Source organism: Colias croceus, chromosome 3 (assembly GCF_905220415.1).
Source record: "Colias croceus chromosome 3, ilColCroc2.1".
Lineage (NCBI taxonomy): Eukaryota > Metazoa > Arthropoda > Insecta > Lepidoptera > Pieridae > Colias > Colias croceus.
In genome coordinates, this window is record NC_059539.1 from 8,000,436 (window position 1) to 8,022,123 (window position 21,688).

General features: G+C 32.8%; 4 protein-coding genes across 4 annotated transcripts; 2 read left to right on the top strand and 2 right to left on the bottom strand.

Moving 5' to 3' along the window:
• The first annotated feature begins 530 nt into the window (after positions 1-530).
• Positions 531-3,170, top strand: LOC123705856. The gene is made up of 3 exons (XM_045654911.1): positions 531-969; positions 1,757-1,886; positions 2,008-3,170. The coding sequence occupies exons 1-3, from the start codon at positions 671-673 to the stop codon at positions 2,206-2,208; spliced, it is 630 nt and encodes a 209-aa protein (XP_045510867.1). The 5' UTR covers positions 531-670; the 3' UTR covers positions 2,209-3,170.
• Positions 3,171-4,762: 1,592 nt separating this feature from the next.
• LOC123705854 (neuroguidin) lies at positions 4,763-8,412 on the bottom strand. Its single transcript, XM_045654909.1, has 2 exons — positions 7,932-8,412; positions 4,763-6,432 (listed from the first exon to the last, which is right to left on the bottom strand). The coding sequence occupies exons 1-2, from the start codon at positions 7,938-7,940 to the stop codon at positions 5,554-5,556; spliced, it is 888 nt and encodes a 295-aa protein (XP_045510865.1). The 5' UTR covers positions 7,941-8,412; the 3' UTR covers positions 4,763-5,553.
• A 2,825-nt stretch (positions 8,413-11,237) lies between these two features.
• LOC123705850 (transmembrane 9 superfamily member 4) lies at positions 11,238-16,350 on the bottom strand. The gene is made up of 9 exons (XM_045654901.1): positions 16,163-16,350; positions 15,703-16,088; positions 15,463-15,618; positions 14,797-15,074; positions 14,481-14,684; positions 13,809-14,226; positions 11,901-12,084; positions 11,602-11,740; positions 11,238-11,520 (listed from the first exon to the last, which is right to left on the bottom strand). The coding sequence occupies exons 1-9, from the start codon at positions 16,175-16,177 to the stop codon at positions 11,420-11,422; spliced, it is 1,881 nt and encodes a 626-aa protein (XP_045510857.1). The 5' UTR covers positions 16,178-16,350; the 3' UTR covers positions 11,238-11,419.
• Positions 16,351-17,683: 1,333 nt separating this feature from the next.
• Positions 17,684-18,713, top strand: LOC123705855 (carbonyl reductase [NADPH] 3-like). Its single transcript, XM_045654910.1, has one exon. The coding sequence runs from the start codon at positions 17,797-17,799 to the stop codon at positions 18,619-18,621; it is 825 nt and encodes a 274-aa protein (XP_045510866.1). The 5' UTR covers positions 17,684-17,796; the 3' UTR covers positions 18,622-18,713.
• The last annotated feature ends 2,975 nt before the right edge of the window (positions 18,714-21,688 follow it).

Consider the following 21,688-nt stretch of genomic DNA (forward strand, 5'->3'; position numbering starts at 1 on the left):
TATAATATATATTAGATGGTAAATACGGAAATGATTTATTGTAATACTTGTAATCATTAGAACGTTCTGCTCTACCCGCAGTGGGAGCTATGCATATGGCCGAGCACCCAACGTGTAGGGCGCGGGCGTAGGTACCCCACAGGTACCCAATACCGGTAGATAGTCAGATAGCTTGATACAACTGAATAGGAATTCTGTGAGGAACTCTAAAGTCTAAGGAATAAAAAATAAAATACTTAGTTGCGTACTTAGTAGTTGTATATTTTACGGAAATATCATAAAATATAATATTTTGGAAGTACTTAGCTAATAATAAATTATTCATCTGCACGTCTGCATAATTTATATTATTTCGATAAATAGGTAAGTACGTGGTAAGTACACTTGTGGGTACACTGGTATGGTATTAGCACAGATAATAATATACTACGTGTATTAGGCTTGGTCTTAGTACGTGAGTAGTATAAACAGGTACCACATCAGGTTACAGGTACTATACAATAATTGTACATAGACAATAATTAAAATTATATAAAAGAAATTTCAATAAATGGGGCTTGTAAGTTTTTTGTCACCTTGTAATTTAACAGGTTTCATTAATTACTATTTCGTAGAATATTTATTAGTATAATAATTTATGACCGATATACTTAGTTATAAATAAATAAAAATGAGAACAAAAAATCCTATGGCCAAAAAGCCCCAACAAATTTTATTTTCTAAAAATACCTATGGACCTAAAACTAAAGTCGAGAATTGGGATTATGAGATACATGCGGAAAAGAAAGATAATTATGTGTATCGCGATTACTTAAGCAACCACATCAGCACTTATACACGTTGGGGAAATCAAGATCAGGGTATTGGAAAAACAGAAACACGAAGTATGCTTGAACAAGTATTTACAAAAACTGACCCAATTTACGCTTTTAAACCACTTGTTAACTTTACATCTTATCCTTGTACAGAGTAAGTAAATTATAAATTATCTAATTTCTAAATTTAATGAAAGATAAATTATCACTTTAAATTATAACGGTCGGACCACGCTCGATTTTACGTGTACAAAACAATGACCATAATGTCCTTGCTAATATTCTACATGCATAGGTTCACTTATTTAGTTATTTTGTATTTTAATGAATCAGTTTCGTTTTAAATTTGTGTGTTTCGTTAAAATGGAGCACCCACGGGATTGCTCCCAAAGGACAACCGTCAACTCGGTCACCATTTCTAGATTGATCTGGGGCCAGTCCTTTTTTAAGGTGCTTGTCCACCAGAGATGTGCTATGCAGCTGTGCTACGAAAATGTAATAGATATGCTGTGAAACTATGTTTAAAGTAACCGTTTCCAGTGATGCTAAGGTATGAAGCGTTGGCCGTTGCGAGTAAGATGTGCTATGAAGATGCGTCGCAACAAAGCAGATACGAGAGGAAGATGCGCAGCTTGATCTATGCGATGTTTCGATAGTAAGCGCTTTGCACATTGCTATAGCTAATGGGTATACCCATTAGCACACATCCTTCCATATAAAAAACGTCTTATCTTAGTTGAACCCGTTCCCACCAATGTTATCTGCATAAATCATAAATGGATGGTTGGTGGTCGGTGGATATCAAACGCATCCACAGCAACGTCGCATAGCACAGCTCTGATGGAAAAGCACCCTCAATTTTTTTTAAACTAAGATAAAACACCAATATCGCGGTCCAGTCATCAGTTCAGTAAATAATCTGCATTTCTCTATTTCAATAGCACACCTGGTAGAAATAAGTTAATGAAGAAAGCTGATTTGCCCCAACTACCTTATGATTTTGGTGTTATGGATTATCTCACTACTCAACAAGACGACTACAGGAGTCCATATCCAGGAGTGACAAAACCGGTATACCTCACTTTATTTTAATTTGCTTTTCTATTTCATGCTTTATAAATATCAAAGGCAAAACATCTTATAAAACTTAGCAATTTTCGGTTAATTTACTTAATTCAAATATAATTTTCAGTTAACAATGGCGTCTCCAATATGGTTAATGAATAGAGTTATCCGCTCCGATCTAACTCATAACCATGGAACAGCTCCGCCCAGAGGTGACTACCAGTGTCTGGACACCCATACTCCTATAGGGCATATACGAGAAATGCGACTATTTCGATACCAATCTTTTAATCCAGCTACCTGCCTTCAAGATTTTCCAAAACTGTAGTCGATTTCAGGGATAAATAAAAGAATCTGTATCCAAAATTATTTATTACATTTAGATTCACAATCGATTCATACAAACAAAAAAAAAGTTAAACATTAACTAAACAAAATTAAAACTCAAAAAGTTAAAAAATACAATAAACCAAAGGTTATTATTATTAGGCTACAACTTAATCAAAACAAGTGTGATACTTCATATGGATAATTTTTTTTTGTTAAAATAAATATGCTTAAACATCAAATTAATATTTTATCCTTAGTTGATTACCAGGTATCTATAATAAACGAAACATTGATAATAAACACTTACGAAAATGGGTTTATCTTGAGATATCGATTTTAGGGTCTCTTATAAGCAAGTAAAGGCCATATTATCTTTCAATTTACTTTTAAGCCCTCGACTAATCTGCAAATAATTCATTAAACATATATAAATTTTTATGTAATAAGTATATTACATATCCCATAGTCAGTATATATTTTTATCAACCTTATTGATAAAACAAGCTCTAATTATTATATTATAACAAAAATAAAAAGAGCTTATACATTTTATTTCAAAATTTATTTATAATTATTTTAAATTCAAACATCTCGGGCATATATTGTTAATGGGGCTGCCCCGTTATTGCAGCGCATCAGGGATGTTTGCAGAAGCTCGTATAGACTGTTTTTACGCTACAATGCGAAAGAGATGCACATCCCTGGTGCGCCGTGTGCTGGACAGCCCCAATGTAATCATGCGCTGTATAGCGAGTCGCCTCGACTGCTGGTATGTAAACCACTGCTGCAAATTGTCTGCTTCTTTGATAGCGTTGTAGCGGTGGTGTGCATTTCTAGCAGTCATAATAAATTGTATTATTTTTACTGACATAATTTTTAAGTTATTAATTGTTACTAACAAAATGCGTGGTTACTTGAATAAATAAATGAATTATTTACACCGGAATGGTGCCAATGGCATTCAGTAGTATCATTGAAGGACTTTTACACAGCAGTTATAGAAGATATACTAATTTTTATACAGTGGATGTAGTTATATCCCAATTGACGCTTATTAATAAAAATAAAACAACTTTTTCAAACAAAACACATAAAACTAAAGACAATAAGTAATTAAAATAATGGAGCAAAAATTATAACAATAATTAGTTTGCTGGCAATTGCAATGCTTCAATGCCATCTAAAAACCACAGTTTTTTGCAAATAAATGAGAAGTGACAATATAATAAGCTTATTTGTAAACATGACAAAAAGGTGTAGGCCTTGTTCCAGTGCCCAATCTTTCATATAAACATCAATATAATCAAACACACCCATTATATGTGATAAACATTATAGTTGTTTCCACAGAACAGTAAGAACATAATAGAAGTGCGATATGGGCGTGGCCCACGTGTCACTAGTAAGGTAAGATCACCTAACTCGCTCTCAGTTGTGCGCAGAAAAATATTCGAGTCGGTTGTCAACTGTCAAACCTTATTTCCATATTTATTCATTATTTAGAGCGTGTTGTTCGGTATTAGAGTGGAAAAATGATAGCAGACGAAATAATATCAGCAATCGAGGCATTTCATACCATCGGTAAGTCTTATTTTAATTTATTTTAAATATATTTTATGTAACAACTTCGCTTGTCGTAATTTGTCAAAAATTTATAAAAATATTAAGTCAAAATGAACCTTAATCCATAAGAAATAAGTACTAATATAGATTGAACAGCAAACAAGACTTTCTGGAATATTATTGCAATAAACAAACGAATGTCGGATTAGTGATGCATGTGGCGCATATCGACAGTATCGATACTTTAGAAAAGACAAACATTATAAATATTAAATTTTATTCTATTTTTCCTTAGCTTTCATTTGTCCTATTTATTTATAGATTTTCGAAAGAGCCTAATTTAAAAGAGAAATGGATAATAAATGCAACGTGACGAGTTAACTGGATGCCGAACAGCAATGAGCAGTCTAACAAAGGCCACCGATACATCAAACCTACGGCAGTTCCAAGATTTAAAATAATGCATATTTTCTGTTTGTTTTGTAAATATAGATTTATACTATTCTATTCCGTTTTTTATTTAAATATAATAATATGAAAAGACGTACTTAGTAGTAATAAACAAACTCCAAAATGTGACACATTATCCTATACTCATATAATAGAAAGAAAAAAAAATGCACAAAAATATATTTATTTGTGAATTATCGATAACAAGGCTCACATCCCTTAGAGCATAGCATCAGGTTAATGTCAAGTTAATGTCATTAATTTAGAGTGACACAAATTTCAACCTTATCTTTATGTGTTGAGTTTCAAAGTTATATGTATTGAAAACCAACGCCCTCTGTTGTGGAATAGCTGAATGTTTTCGAATTTGGAATTTCTGAGCAAAGAGAAACAAAACAGCTAATATACCTAGGGATGTTATACTAAAATAAACCGTAACTTGGTTCGTTAGGGTACATATTGAAATGCTGAATTTATAACCTAAGTCAGTTTTTACTCAAATTAAGCTGTCCAATCAAAGGCATAGTTTACTTGTAGTGTACTGTATAACTATCGGTTTAAATGTGTGGGTTTGGCGACACTGGTTTTCATACTAATTATGACATTATAGCACTTCTATTATGTTCTTACTGTTCTGTGGTTGTTTCCCATAGTAATCATTGACAATCATTGACAAATACTTTCCAATTTACATTTAGTAACAACCATGATTTCCACTCACACTGGGCAAGGCAAGATAAATCACAATATGAATTTAATAATAAATCTTGCTATGTGTATAAAATATGTAAACTATTTAACATTGTATTATAGTTTTAAAAAAAGTTGTGCAATTAATCTAGCAAATAAATTATCTCATTCAGTACCCTGTATTCTATTTCTTAATGAAACTTTATATTATTTATATTTGACATTTACAACAACAATAGGCTTGTGTGGGAGACAGTTCTTAATAATACAATCATGTTCTAAACGTTTTTGTTATCTATTTAGGTACCTTATTCAATTCTTATGTTATAAAAAAATAACTAAAAAGTGTTTTTTATAACTCCACTTAATTAACTGAAGAATTAACTGGATATGCTAGTTAACTTTGACACATTCCCTAACAGAATTTATATTTATGTTTATAAAAAGTTATAAAAATATAAATTTTAATGCTCAAATGAATTGATTAACCCCTATACAGTCTTAAAAGTAAAAAGCTATCCATACTTAAAATTAAAAAAATGAGGGCTCAAACTTATAAATTAAATTTAAAATTACATAATATGAAAAACATTGAGTGGGTATGATGTTACTAATTTATAAAATTGAGAAGGGTTCATGGTTAATGTGTTTTCCTTCTTTTGAATCCTTTGCCTTTCTTAGTTTTGAGCTTGTGTTTACGGGAAATGCTACGGCTTCCAGTTATTTCATCAGCAAGCATACCAACTGTAGTTAGCTTTTTCCTACGATTCTTCTCAGCTTTTGTAACTGGTAAGCGTGTTAGATAATTCTCTTCATACTCAGTCTTTTCTTGTTCCTGTTTAGAAATTGAGTGCTTGACATAGTTCCCTGTTGTGACTTCCGTTGGTGCCTCAGAGTATTCTTCTCGAAGTTCTCTCATAACACTTGAATTAAGGAATTGCTTTCTAGCTCTCTCTTTATTCTTTTCATTGTCTTTCCTTGGAATATTTTCTTCATAGTGTACTGCAGCCAGTTTAGGAGGAACATACACATTTGATTTATTATCTTTGGGTTTTTCAGCATCATCAGACATTTCACTGGATTCATCTTCACTTTTATCAACCTTGCTTATTAGATTAGCCGGATTAGCATGGTAGGACTGTGGATCCTCCTCTGAGGTTGCACCAACAACAGCTGTTTTCACAAGTTTATCTATTTGATACTTTAACTTAGAATCTATGGGACGTATCTTTTCAAGTACCGTTCTAATTTCTACAAGTCTATCAATTGAAGGATCAGATTCAATTTTTTCTCCTGAACATTTTCTTAGCACAATGTAAGTTAAATTTATTAAATAACTTAATAACATTTGATACTTCATTTCTAAAAAGCTCAAACCTTTATCAGTTGTCATTTCACCACTTTTCACACGGATCAACATATTGTCCACGAGCTGAGACACTTGTTGTATATTCATATTCATTTCTTTTAACAAATTTAATGCTTGTGGCAGATCAGGAAGCTCCATTTCATCTGTAGCCTGAGTAAAAGAAAAGATTTTATTAGACCAAACAAAGAATATTTATTAGACAAGGCTTAACAGCGACATATATAGTCAAAATCCTGCACCGCATATTTTAATGTATGTATAAAGAAACAGTTAAGTTTATACCATTAAAGATTTGATTCACATTTTGGTATAAATTCTTCTACTTTCAATGAAATATACTTCGTTTTATATAAGGGCACATTAATCTAAACATGTAAGTATCACCCGTTGGGATTAATGCGAGTTTAATCTTATGTTTCTAGGCTTAAATGTTTTTTTTTTTTTTTACTTTGGTGTGTCTACTGTCTTTTTGATTGAAAAAAAAAACTACGTTAAAAGTTCAATAATTTTTAGTTTTATGGTGAGTTTAACATAATCCCAGGGTTGGCTTTAGAAATTTGCGGCACGAAATTCGGCGTGATTTTTATTTTTTCTGATCGATAATAATGGCCTGAAACATACATTAGCGGCTTTTCGTGCGGAAACGTATAATTACACAGAAATCTTAATTTTAATCTGTGAGGTTATGTTCAAAATTGTTAGAAAAACGTTGACAAAACTTCAAGAATATTGTGTTTGAAAGAGATAACAAATGTCAAAATGTACATTCAAAACCATAGTTCCTTCATAGTTCATTCAAAAGCATGTTGCTGAGGGACAACAATTCATAAGGATTATTGGCGAGTAGTACTTAGGTATATGATTGGGGCAACATTGGTATGTTCATAAAAAAGTTAATCACTCAGACCCAGACAACCCATTTGTTGCCCCTGATGGAAAATATTTGATTTGATTGTAAAAAGATTTTTTAAAAAGATAACTCAAACCACCCAAAATTCGATGATATTATAAAAGAATTTAATATGTGGAGACGCTGGGTGGAAAAAAATAAAATGGATCCATTCATTACCCTTGTAAATTGTATCAAACATGTACATATTAGATGTACAAATAATTAGAATAAATAATTATTAAAAAAAAAATTATTGTTTGATATTGCACACAAATTCTTAGTAACGGAACCGAATCTGTCAACCCCGAATCCACGTGGTACTTGTCTGTCATACACTAGAGAGTATTAAAAAAGTCGGAGGCGCGGAGGAGCGTGGCGCCCGCGTGTGCTGAGGAGCAGGCAGAGTCAAGCGAGCTGGAGTGGCTGAGGCTGGTCGCCAAAGGCGACCAAAAAGCCGAAGCTACGAAGGCGAGTGAAGACTCCTGCCTGCAACGAGGTACACGGGGGCAAGCGCCACGTTCTGCAGCGCCGCAGCAGTCAAGAATGCCCATAATCTTCGATATACTTCTAACTACATTTATAAATATAATATCGAAAAAAATAGAAGGGGTGGTTTCCGCACCCCCCCACTTTATAGGGGGTCTCCCCTTACCTCCCCCCTCCCTTTCCCACCCCTCCCCCCCCTTAATTCGTGCCGCAAATTTCTAAAGAAATACCTAATCCCATATTTATAATCTAAATAATTAATAGAATATACCTGAACCATGATGCTTGTTTATTGGAAGCTAATTAACCTATACTTTATAACCCCAGAACATTTGTTTTCCAAATCACAAACACTTGCAATCTCTTTTTAATTGTTATGTACACTAAACTATAATTCTTCTGTCATTTTCTAGAAATAAAAACTAGTTGAAATGCTCTCTCATTGCACAATAAATCAAACTAAAAAAAGTAAAACTAGAGATTTATTCACATTTCATTGATGCACTGACAAAGAGGGCAGAGGCTGACATCCACAGATTAAGTATTAGTTACTACGTAACTGACATCACATAATTGACAACCACAGAGCAAGTAATGACAACTAATGTTTTAGTGTTACTACTTTCTGAAAGAGTAATTAATATATTCCTGCCATATAGAAAAAATAAGATATTTGGCAAAAACTCAAATTCTAATGCCTCCTCCACACTACTCGCGAAGTTGAACGAGGTTAGACGAATAGAATAATGTAGAGAGGCACTTCGGCTTACTTCGTCCAACTCACAGGTCCAACTTTACCTCGCCTCGGCCGACTTCCGTTTGTTGTCGGTTTTTGCGCCCGAGTCAAAGGGCACGAAGTTACCTGAAGTTCGTTTTGAATATGAACGTATGCGTTCCTCGCGAAGTTGAACGAGTGTGTAGTGTAGCACCGCGGACTTCAGTCAACTTCGGCCGAGTACTTCGCCGAGGAACTTCGCGAGTAGTGTGGAGGAGGCATTATAAACCCGCAATTTCAACCGCTTAAGAAGAATACTACATATTTTATATTACCTATATTTTTTTTTGCATTCATATTCGTTTTCGGGAGCTAAAATACAGTGAACTACCAGACATACGGTCACATTTAAGTGACATAACTATATAACTAATACTTATCCTACTAATATTATAAATGCGAAAGTTGTGAGGATGGAGGGATTTTTGTTACTCTATCGCACAAATATGTACTACTGAATCGATTAGAGCAGTGGTGGCTCAGTGGTGAGACCTTAGACTTCGAATCAATAAGTCCGTGGTTCGAGACCAGGCGAGCGCGCAGGAAATAAATTGATTTTTCAATTTATCTGCGCATGTTGTAACATCACCACTGCTCGAACGGTGAAGGAAAACATCGTGAGGAAACCGACATGTCGAAGAATTAAAAAAGTTCGACGACATGTGTCATCCGCCAACACGCACTTGGCCAGCGTGGTGGATTATGGCCTGTACCCTCATAGGAGGCCCGTGTCCCAGCAGTGGGAACGTATATGGGCTGATGATGATGAATCGATTATAATGCAATTTTTTATGTAGGTAGCTGAAGACGCAGACGCATTCCCACAGGAAAAAGAACTTTGCGGGTTTTTTTTTAAATGGTAATCTAGTACATACTTACATATTATTATAAAACTGAAGGATGTTTTTGTTTGTTTGAAGCCTTTATCTCAGGAACTACGAGTCCGATTTGAAAATTTCTACGTACAAATACTGGTAAGAGAACGTACTACGTAAGTACTATAGTATCTAGATATAATAAATAGGCATATAAACCCATTGACCGAGGAAAGCTGTAGGTATATCAACGCTAAGACCAATTGGAGCAGAGCATTGCAGGGAAAACCACGTGGAACTGCTAGTGATACATATACATACTAAGTACTAACAAATGGATGAAGTTAATCGATAAATTAAATTAAAACAACACAAGTGATAACTGCGTTAAAAACAACCGACTTCAAAGTTGCACTTGCAAAATTTACAAATACCTACAGACAAAAATGCTATCCGAATAAAATTTTTATGGGACCAATTCGACACCATCCCGCATCGAACAAAAAAAGAATCACGTAAATCGGTTCAGAAACCTCGGAGAAATCGGTGTACATAGGTACATAAAAAAAAAAAACATACCGGCCGAATTGATAACCTCCTCCTTTTTTTTGAAGTCGGTTAAAAAATAATATAGATTTCATACGATAAACTATATTTTAATAATTAAGATTTGCTCCGAAGAAACGATAGACGCTAAAGAATTAGCAATACAAAAATAAGCAAGCACAACTCAATGTATAATGACTACTCCTAACGAAATTTATTAGGAAGGGTGTGATGTAAGGTGTGATGCTTGTAAAACGGTTCGCTTTAACTTTTACATAGGATTTACATTTTATTTAAATAGGTACAAAGTAAATTTCCACTTCAATATTTTAATTTAATTTCTTTATTTCCTATGTTGTTCATGTACCTACTTAATTACATTATTTATTGGGAACTTAGCTACTAGAGGGAATTCAATGCAAATTAGGAAATGTGGAAGTTTATGATATGACGTGTATTACATATTAATTATTAAATTATTATTACCTATCGGATACACACCATGCATATAAAGACATTCATATCAACAACAACCTTTGAATTTTTCTTAGCATCAGTGGAAATACAATTACAACTTTAAGGGAATATAACAATTTATTTCAGAATTTACGTATAATAAAGATTGATACAAGTTATGAACCGTGACATTTTTGTTCCTCAATAGGTACAGATTCACACATAGACCTACCTATCTACTAAAAATAATAAACAGATCAAGTACTTATAATAAAATAAATCACAAAATAATAATAAAATCAATAAAATAAAAAAATTAAGTTAACCATATCGTTTGTTACTTTGGTTAATAAAAGTAATTAGGATAGTAGGGCCGCTTTTTGGCTCGATTTGGCGGGGGCAATGCCGCGGCCGTGTCCCCAGATAAATTATCTCGTTAATTATTTTTTGATTTAATGATACCACTTGAATATATTTACACCAAGCATAATATTGATAAGTAGCTAATATTCCGGATTTTGTGAAGAAGATAAAGTTTTTATAAATTGTTGAATTTTTTTGGAAATTTGTTTTCATAATTTTCTAAGGACACGGTGTTGCGTAAATCAGCCTTTAAACTACTGGATCCAAGCTTATATTACATAATTTGGGTTAAATTTTGACAAATAATAATATGATGTAGCTTTAGCAATTTCTCATTAACGCACACGCGGCGAATTCATACTTATCTATACTAATATTATAAAGCTGAAGAGTTTGTTTGTTTGTTTGAACGCGCTAATCTCGGGAACTACTGATCCGATTTGAAAAATTATTTCGGTGTTAGATAGCCCATTTATCGAGGAAAGTTATCATAGGCTATATATCATCACACCAAAACGGGTGGAGTCACGTGGGTGAAACCGCGCGGAGCAACTAGTGCTTGATAATGATAGACAGCCAGGCTGTTAGCCTGAATGTTCTTGTTGAAATCACACAAATTTAATTTTATACCAATACTTATAACTATTATTCATCTCGTGATATTAAATTATTTACAAATTTTTAAAACTAAATATCATGTGCATCCTCCAAAAACGCATTTCACACACAACATATTTGTATACGCAAAAATACGTAATTTCCTCTTTGCTTTTCACAGGCCACAGCTCTCATACAGAAACAAATTTAGTCTATTTTGACAGCTCCATAAATTTTCCTAATAAATGTGTATGCCGCAAAAAATCCTATAGTTCCCGTCAGCAACCAAAATGTTAAAACCATGAGACCTGAAACATATTGTCATGTATTATATTGCTGTTGGTTATTTCACATTATCTAAATCCCCACTTATTAAATCAACAACTAACCTGTATAACCTACATAAAGAAGAGTTGGTATAAACTCTGTTATTTCCAATTTTTTGAAAAAGTAAAATACAGAGTATATTAAAATGTATACAGAAGAACCTCCCGATACTATGAAACTCTTCCACCACCAGTGATAATCCTGAAAAAAAAGAATGTCTGTTAATATTCTAACCATTATCTAGAATAATAAAAAACCAGTTCGACGGTATTTTTTGTATCTAGTTTATGGATATACATAATATACTTACAAACATTTAAAGATTTTAAAAACCAATTAATTTTAAAATGTTGATAAATACCTCTCCACATAACTGGAAGTAAACCATGACGATGGATATTTGTGATACAGACACAACTAATATACAAAACACCAGAAACAGGAACCCAAACAGATAATAAAACTGATTTTCCCAGAGTGCACTGAATATGAAAAACAGCTCAATAAAAACTGCTCCAAATGGAAGAATTCCAGCCATCAATATACTGAAAAAATACATTTATTAGTACAATTAAGGCATTAATTACATGATTTATTGGTATGGTAAAATGCTAATATTTATATTCTACAATGTCTCACATTTTTGAGTAGGATTACACTGTCAAAGTTCAATAACATTTTGATTAAAAAAGTCTTAGCCAAGAAGCTTATATCTAATACACTGGAGATTTCGGTATGAACATTGACGTGTAACAAGAAAATATTGCCCAGTTCATGTTTTTTATCACTTTCACACCTAACTTGGTATTGCCACTGTTAATACGAAGTTTTCCCAAGGCTACTATGTATGCTGTAATATTCTGTGCAAAAGGTTAGTTTTTGTACATGAGTTTGTTGATAAATTGCCAACAACATCATTCAGAAGCATTGTTGGATGAGACAATTATTATTTATGCTAAATAAACTAAGTATCTGAACCAATTATTAAAAAGCGATACTCCCTGATTATGGGTAGTCACCATAATAAAATTGTAGCAACTCTCACTTTGTCAATATGGCATGTGTGTCAAAAAAATTGCGTCGCTTCGAATATTTAAGTTAATATTGTTGCTTATTTAATGAATATTTTCCGAATATAAAGAATGCATTGTATTGTGCAAAATTGCAGAAGTGTTTGGACACCAAATTCTGGCATAGAATTTCACAGGCAAGTGTATATTTACGTTATTTACAATATTCCTCAATGCATTTACCTGTTTAGAATCATTTCAATGGCAAAAATTGTCTAATTTAGCATCATTTTAGTAAGCAGTCATGTTAAATTTGTTATTTCCCTAATACTTTATCATTTTTCAACAAGTTTTCAATAAACAGATTTAACAAGTAAGGTAACCATGATGACGAGTTTTTATGGATAGCGAAGAGAATATATTGTAATAACAATATTATGATGAAAATTTAGAACACCATTTTAAAGATTGTTACTAGTAATGAAACAACACATGACATCGGTATTGCACTCACATGTAGTTATAAGATTGTTCGTTTTTACATTGAAATTTATACTTTTTTAACTTACCTCATATTTTTTTGTTTTACGTATTTCAGCTTTCCAAAAAGTAAAATAAAAAGAAATATATGTGCCCATCAAGGTTACTGAGGATTACGACCCAGAAAAAAATACCTTTTGAAAAATAAACTTTGTAAAGTTAGCTGAAATTTGTGCAAGGCTGCTATAAACAGTTTTTCTTTGATGATTCTGGCTTGAAATTGACCCGTCGAAGCAACGCGTTTAAAAAGAAGATCTGAGTAGCTAACAATTTGGTAAACAGCATCTGATGCAAAACACAACTTTCCTCTATTTACAAAGGATGTTAATGCTATATATCGGTTCATACCCAAGCTTTGTAGCCAAAAGTTATTTATAACTATCATTCTATACCAATTAAAATTGTATGTACCTACCTATAAAGTATGACCATAATATATGTATATAAATACTGTTAAAAATATATGTCGTTATTATTTATAGACCATGATTTTTAGTTTTTTCTATTTTGAAAAATCCTGAATTTACAAACCAGCGTGGTCACTCGACAGAAAGAGACAAATAACATGACTGACGTCATTGAATGTCATAGTTTCTTGTTTCAAGTTAATGGTCATAGTGCAATCTCCAGTGTATTAGAGGATATAAGCTTCTTGGTCTTAGCATATAAAAAAAAATAATACTTAGCAAAAAATGATAAAAAATAAAGTGCTGACTCACCATATAAAAACATTCATATACCACACTTGTTCAGGAACTTTTCTAGGTATGAAATTTGTTCGCACAGGGTGTTGGAATGGTTGCTTTCTAATGCCGAAATAATATCCCATGTACACAAGGGGAAGGGATATGCAAAACCATAGACATAAAAGAGCCATCATAGTTGAAAATGGCACAGCTCCACTTGAATGTTTGCCCATAATGAAAAAGTTCAAAAAGAAGCATTTTCCAAATACTATTGCTGGGTATAAGGTGGCAGTTAGGAAAGCTGCTTGCTTCCATTGTTTTCCCTTCATGGTATTGTATAAGCGAGCTGAATAGTAGCCAGCAATGAGACCCATAAAAACATAGAGGAATATAGCTGCAGTCATCAACGCACCTCGACTGGCTGGTGAGAGCATGCCAAGCATTGCAATAACTGAAAAGAAATGTCTTATATTAATGTATCAAAAATTTATCAAAACAGTAAAAAAAAAAATAGTTCTGCATTTCTTTAAATTTCAATATACGGTATCAAAATTAAATACTAAATACTCATTACCAGTATAATGAGTAATGGAAATTTAAATTTAATAAATAATTAGCATGATATATTATGATTTTTTGTATTTCGAAAGGCAGAGCACATTTTTCATTGTATGTAATTGCAGTAACAGGTACAGTGAGACTTACAAATAGTTACAAGGGCCATTAGAAATATTTGGATCCCATTTCCGATCACAGCAGCGAAAAGCATTCGTTTTGGTGGAGGCCTGAAAACATCACCATGAACTAGCTTCCAACCAGTTTCTTCAATCATATCTTCAATATTTTCATCAGAGTTGTATTTTGCAATATCCCTTCTCAATGTGCGGACCATTATCATTGTTAAAATTCCTTGAAATCAAAAATGATTTAGACAATTTTTTCTTGTGAATTAAATATTTCAATGCTTCTTAACAAAGTCATATTTTTTAAGTACAAATTACATATTGCATACAACAATTACCTGATAAAAAGAACAATACTACTATGGAATTTATTATAGAGAACCAATGTATTTGAACATCTTTCATTCCCAAATAAATATCCCATCTAGAAGCCCATTGAATATCTGATTCTCCCCACTCCACAGAATATGTAAAGAACAACTTGGTTCCAGAATCTTCATTAACTAATTGAGGCTTAGCGTCTTGTGCAAATTGACAAGAATCATCGATAAATGTTATATCATCTTTGCTGACTGAATGTGTCTCAACTTCAAAGCCCACTACTCTATATGAATCTCTGAAACAAATAATATTACATGTCACTACAATATAATATAGAATAACTTTATTTATAAATATTAATTACATTGTATTTATTAACTTATATCACCCACTATCTCTTTAAAAATATAATGTCCGATTTTCTTTATAAATTACTCAAATTGCCATCCCTGATTTAGATTTATTAATTTCAAGAACAAAGACTGGATAATTGCTATAGGGTAGTTGAAATTCCAATACAATTTGCTGCTTTAATCATTATTATGTAATGTATTACTTTCATTATATTGAAAATGAATGTTAATCGGAAGATGGTTGAAAAGATTTTCTTTTCTACTATATTTTTCTATGTTACTGTAACAATAATTTCTGTATATATCAGTAAAATGCTGCAAAATACTTACTGACTATGCTTATGGTATTTAAGTAGCAATTTTAAGTGGTTATTGATGTATGCTTTTCCTTTTGACATAAATCCAAGTCTATATCCTTGTTCAACTATTCTTTCAGATGTTTCTCGGTTTATAATCCTAGTAGCTACAGGTAAATTATCCACTAACCTATAAAGATAATTGCATGAATAGTATATTAAAATAAATTCGTAAAAGCTAATGCATAAAAAAATCTCTGTATTAAAGACTTACAAATGCACATAGTATTCATGTTCTATGCGGCTCGCAACCTTTTCTGATTCTTCCACACTCCAATTCATTGGATTATTTTTTTCATGACACAAGAGTTTACATTTAATGTTTTCTGCCATATGAACTTCATAGGGTGTATTTACAATACGATCACCCCTCAAAACTTCACCTAAGTTTTCGGATTTATATAAGAACGCCCCAAATCTTGGCAAACATAATGGTAATGAATAATATTCATACGGTAATTGTGTATGTGTACTGGTCATTTTCACAGCTTTAACTTCGATTTTTTGCCCTTTTTTAAACTCCACGGGTGCAACGCCCGGCACATAAAACCCATTATTAAAAGCAAAATTGAATAGCAATAATAGAATCTGAAAAGAAATCTGGAAACAGAAGAAAAACTTTAGTATTCCACTAATGCCGTAAGACAATTGATTATAGATTACTATGCACATACTCGATATGAGAACATTATTAAAACGTAATGTACTAAGAACAAATAAACATTTACAAATACATTTTTCTTAATAAATAAGTTTTGTGGAACGGTTCAACTATTTATTGTTGAAATTAATTTAGATTTTTATTTTGAACATTGATTTGACCACAGAAACAGATTTGACTTGACTCGGGAAGTTGTGAATTGTACGTAAGGCCCCGTTTCCACCTGCAAGTAAACTTCTGCAAGAACTGTCCGACAGTCTGTCTGACAGCAGCTTGCATGTGTAAACTATGTTGCAAGTTCTGTCGCGACAGTTTGTCAAGCGCTTCTTGCGAGAAGTTGCGACAGCATGTGTAAACATGACTGCGTCTACTCGCGACAGTTCTCGCAGCTTATCGGTCTAGTTCCGTATGGCCCCGTTTCCACCTGCAAGTAAACTTCTGCAAGAACTGCCCGACAGTCTGTCTGACAGCAGCTTGCATGTGTAAACTATGTTGCAAGTTCTGTCGCGACAGTTTGTCAAGCGCTTCTTGCGAGAAGTTGCGACAGCATGTGTAAACATGACTGCGTCTACTCGCGACAGTTCTCGCAGCTTATCGGTCTAGTTCCGTATATCTCGCAGCAAGCTGCAAGTATCGCCCACATGGCTTTTGATTTTTGTTTATTTGAAATTAATGAGTCGTGAATGCTCTTGTGAAGAATGAAGAAACTATAAAGTCAATAGGATTATATGAGATCTTAAGATGGAATAATGTGATTATTTTTTGAAAATGAAATGAAATGAAAATTTATTTGTTGAGTTGTGGTTACAAAATTTTTATAATAAATTTCATGTCCGCACAATTCACCAACAAATTGGCATACAATATATTTATATTATGCTTATCTAATTTTATAATTTAACTAAGTTATTATTTAAACAATATATTATTTACATTAGTTCATTAGATCATTTTACATTAAATAGTACACATTATAAATTATAGTATACGATTTATTTCACAAAATAGAATAGAAAAATTGTAACAGTAATTCCTATCCCGTCACTCGCAAGATCTGGTGTGTAAACACCTCCGCGATAAGTTGCGATAGTATGATGCGCGAGCTTCTTGCATGACATTTATTGCAGCAATAAATTGCAGGATATGTAAACGACATTGCAAGTAACTCATGCAAGACTTCCGCGAGTTTACTTGCAGGTGGAAACGGGGCCTTAGATTGTACGCTTGTCAAATGTCAATTGAAATTTGACATTTGTGACATAGTATGTCAAATGTCAACTTACAATTTTTGGTTATTGATGCAATATTTTAAATTTGTACAAAAAAAATCATGGATGCCATAGTTTTAGATCATAATGGGTATGTAACCATTGTATAACGAAAGAAGTAAAATGATATCAAAAAAATATGTTTTATTATTAGTTTTATAAAATAGTAGAAGGAAAACCGTAAACAAAATAGTCCAAAATATATTATTTCCTCTGTGCTAATCAAGGAATCTTTTAAATGACAGTGACATATTAAATCTGAAGACTGATTTTCGACTGATAATCGAAAATGACCGGGGTGTAAATGTCATTTTTACTAAAAATATTTATATTTACAAGTTATATTTCATATTAGTTTATAAAATTTTGTTCATTTAAAATGGCAACCAAAGTAGCTATAGTCACAGGTGGAAACAGAGGGTTAGGTTTTGAAATTGTTAAAGGATTATGTCAAAAGTTCGACGGTGTTGTGTACCTCACAGCTAGAAACGAAGAAAGAGGTCAAAAAGCAGTTCAGGATCTAGAACGAATTGGTTTGCGACCGCATTTCCATATTTTGGACGTTACAAGTGATGAATCCGTTGAACAGTTTGCTTCCTTTATAAAATCACAGCACGAGGGCATTGATGTTTTCGTAAACAACGCGGGTATACTTGATTTTGATAAAGCTGTTTCTTCCTTCGATGATGCCAAAAAACTTCTCGATACAAATTTTTACAGCCTGCTAAGGATAACGAAATTTTTATTTCCTCTTTTGACACATACAGCTCGGATTATTAATATCAGTAGTGACTGGGGTCTCTTATCAAACATCAGGAAACAGAATTGGCTGGATACATTGATAAAAGATGATTTAACTGTTGATGAGATTTTACAATTTGTGGATGAATTTTTGCAAGCTGTAAAGAATGGTAAAAATGGATTTCTTTCTTTCGCTGGCCACTATAGTGATTATAAGGTTTCTAAAGTAGCCTTGTCAGCTCTGACTTTTGTACAGCAAAGGGAATTTATCACGCAGGGTAAAGATGTATCTGTCAACTGTGTCCATCCGGGTTTTGTAAAAACCGACATGACTAAGGGCATGGGAGATTTTTCTCCTGAACGTGGTGCTAGAGCTCCTTTGTACTTAGCGTTAGAAGCTCCACAATCCCTTAAGGGAACCTTCATTTGGCATGATTGTCATCAAGTCAACTGGGATGATTGAATATATGTTACTTATTATTGTTTCAATCCTGTGATAATATTTAGTGTCACAACACTTTAAAATTAATAATATATGTTTTTTTTTAGTTTAAATGTGTTTCCTTTATAATTATTCCTGGATGTAACCTGAAATATTCTAGGTAGGCTTTAATTTTAGAATTTCTTTTATTAGAAATTTCTTATTAGAATTAAAATAAATATTTCATAGAGCAATTTCCATCCATTTAAAATTATGAATTATTTTTATTCAAAACGCAGTTGAAAATGTGTAAAGTAAACAAAGAGAAATTTGAATTTCTAGATTAATTATTTGTTTCTTTTGACTTTACCTTCGATCATTCAAATCTATTTAATATCTATTTTCGTCTTTGAGCATTGCCAATATCTTTCCTTAGATTTCCGCCCACGGCTTTGCCCGTGTTTTTGGATTTCTGGAATAAAAAGTAGCCTATGTCTTCTGGGTCTTCAGCTTACCTAGGTACAATATACCAAATTTCATTGTAATCGGTTCAGAAGTATTTTCGTGAAAGAGTAATACACATCTATCTATACTTACAAACATTCGCATTTATAATAATACTAGGTTTCCGCCCGCGGCTTCGCCCGCGCAGATAAAGAAGAACCAGGGATTTCCGGGATTGCGTTATTTTCCAGGGATAAAAAGTAGCCTATGTCCTTTCTCGGGTATCAAAATATCTCATACCAAATTTCATGAAAATTGGTTCAGTAGTTTAGGCGTGATTGAGTAACATACAGACAGACAGAGTTACTTTCGCATTTATAATATTAGTATGGATGGATTAGGATGAATGTTCGAAAGCCGTGAGGTTTGAAATGCATGAAATCAAACAATGTGTATGTGTCACGCGAATTCCTCTACGGCCAAAACCACGTGCAAGTAGATATTCCTTAGGCTTAATGCATTGTTATCTTTCATGAATTATATTACAAGTAAAAACTAATAAGGCGAGCACTCCTTCACTACTCATATGAAGTTACGCATTCCAATTTAATAGTTTATTGATCAGAAGTTGACGTGGTTGCAGTGGGCCTTTAATCTTTTCGAATAATATTCTTTCAATTAAAATGATCGTAAGGTCGCTTGTGGTTTTATCACGACGTGGACACCCTGGGCATCTGGGACAGTTTCATGTTATTATGAATCTACAATTGTTATAGTGTCAGCGTAATACAAATTTAAGATACATAAGTACTTAGGTAGTTAATTACATCAGACATAAAAAAATTAAGTATGAAATAGCAGTACTACTATTACTGGTCGATTAAGGAAAGCTGACATGTTCACAGTACTCACACCTAAGCAATTTTACAATACAGTATGTTCAAAAATAAATACGATTCTAGTGTACCTAGACTTGAATTGTAAAATGGGTGCGTATAATATATGTAATGATGTATAATATGAAAGCTCTCATAACTTATATGTAAAATTACAATTTAAAAGTAACTCAATCGATGAACTTAATTATTTATTCTCATACCTAATCAATTTTATTGTAATATGGTATTGATAATCATTCAATTTTTTTTTATTGAAATTATTATTACAAATTATTACTTACAATAACTTCAAGTCTAAGTCCCACAAAACTGCACATGCAGTTTGTCTGTGGGATCAAGTAATATATTATATCTTATCTATAACTAAATATATTATATAAATATATTATTATCTGTATTTATTTGAGTGAGTAGGTATATCTATTTAGGAGCTTGTGCTTTAAGCTTCTTGGCTTTAGCATTCTATTGACTGAAGAAGGTGTTTTCTTAATAATCTTTTAAATTTGTGGATATTTGCTTCTGTTCGTATGTATTCTGGTAAACTATTGAGAAAATATGGTAAATAGATAGGGAGGCGAGGTAGCTAAATGGCGTAATTCAACGGCGTCGTCGAGACTTATCAAAATCGAAAGAGAAAATAATTTCGAAAAGAAAAGCTTCTATGGTAAAAACCATTTTAGCGGTGGGTTTGGCATGTACGGATTTTCAAAAATGTAAAAAAAAACAGTTACTTGGGCATTCTCGAGCGCGTCAGATATTCATACTACGTATGCCCCAAGTCCCTCTGATAACAACGGTATACTAATCTGCCGGTTTGCGTGGTGGGGCTAGGCATATAAATTCGTCAAAAATGCACAAAAAAAAAATTTACTCGAGCGCGTCAGATTTTCGGAAGGGGTGTTAAGTAGGCCCCAAGGAAGCTCCCCTTAAAAAAACTGACGATTACGACATGACGATAAGTTATGATGAATTTTTGAAAATGCAGAAAAAAAGAGTCCTTTTGAAATACTCGAGCGCGTCAGATTTTCATAGGGGAGGTTTATCTCGGTATCCTGAAAGCATATTTTCTTAATCTGACAAAAATGTTGGTGGGTTCTCTTAATCTGACCGAAAAAGGTTTGTGGGTTTCTTTTTTTTAATCATCGTTATTTCATATCAATTTTTCTTAACTCCCTCAGTTTTCGAGATATACACAAAAAACCGGGAGTTTGAGTTTTTACGATGCTTCAAGTAAAAAAAGTTTTAACTTTGGACAAAAATGAAAAGAGACCTTTTTTTGTAAAATAAAATTACCTTTTTTGTTTATTTAAACTTTTTTTTTGTAAAAAGTAAAGTTTGCGACTTATATGCTGCAACGCGTTTTTCGGAAGATGAAATGGCTCCTCCAGACTTCCGGTCATGCGGAAACCGGCAGATTTTGTATTTTTAATAAGTTTTAGATTATATTCTTCAAAATAAAAATAAAAACAATCACGCTCGAGAATGCCGGATTAACGTTTTTTTTTTACAAGTTCGCGACCCTATAACTCGGCGGCGTCAAGGACTTATGATCAGATTAGTTAAATTTAGTCTTAAAACACTAAAATCAACACCCAATATCTTAATCTGACGCGCTCGAGTATTTCAGACTATCGATTTTTTTTTACTAATCTGATCGTCTATCCTAGGCGCGCGTCACTACATATAGAGCTAAATAGTTAACAAGGTTGTTCTATTAGGTCTAAGGTATCTCTCATATCTTAAACTGCCACGCTCGAGTATTACAG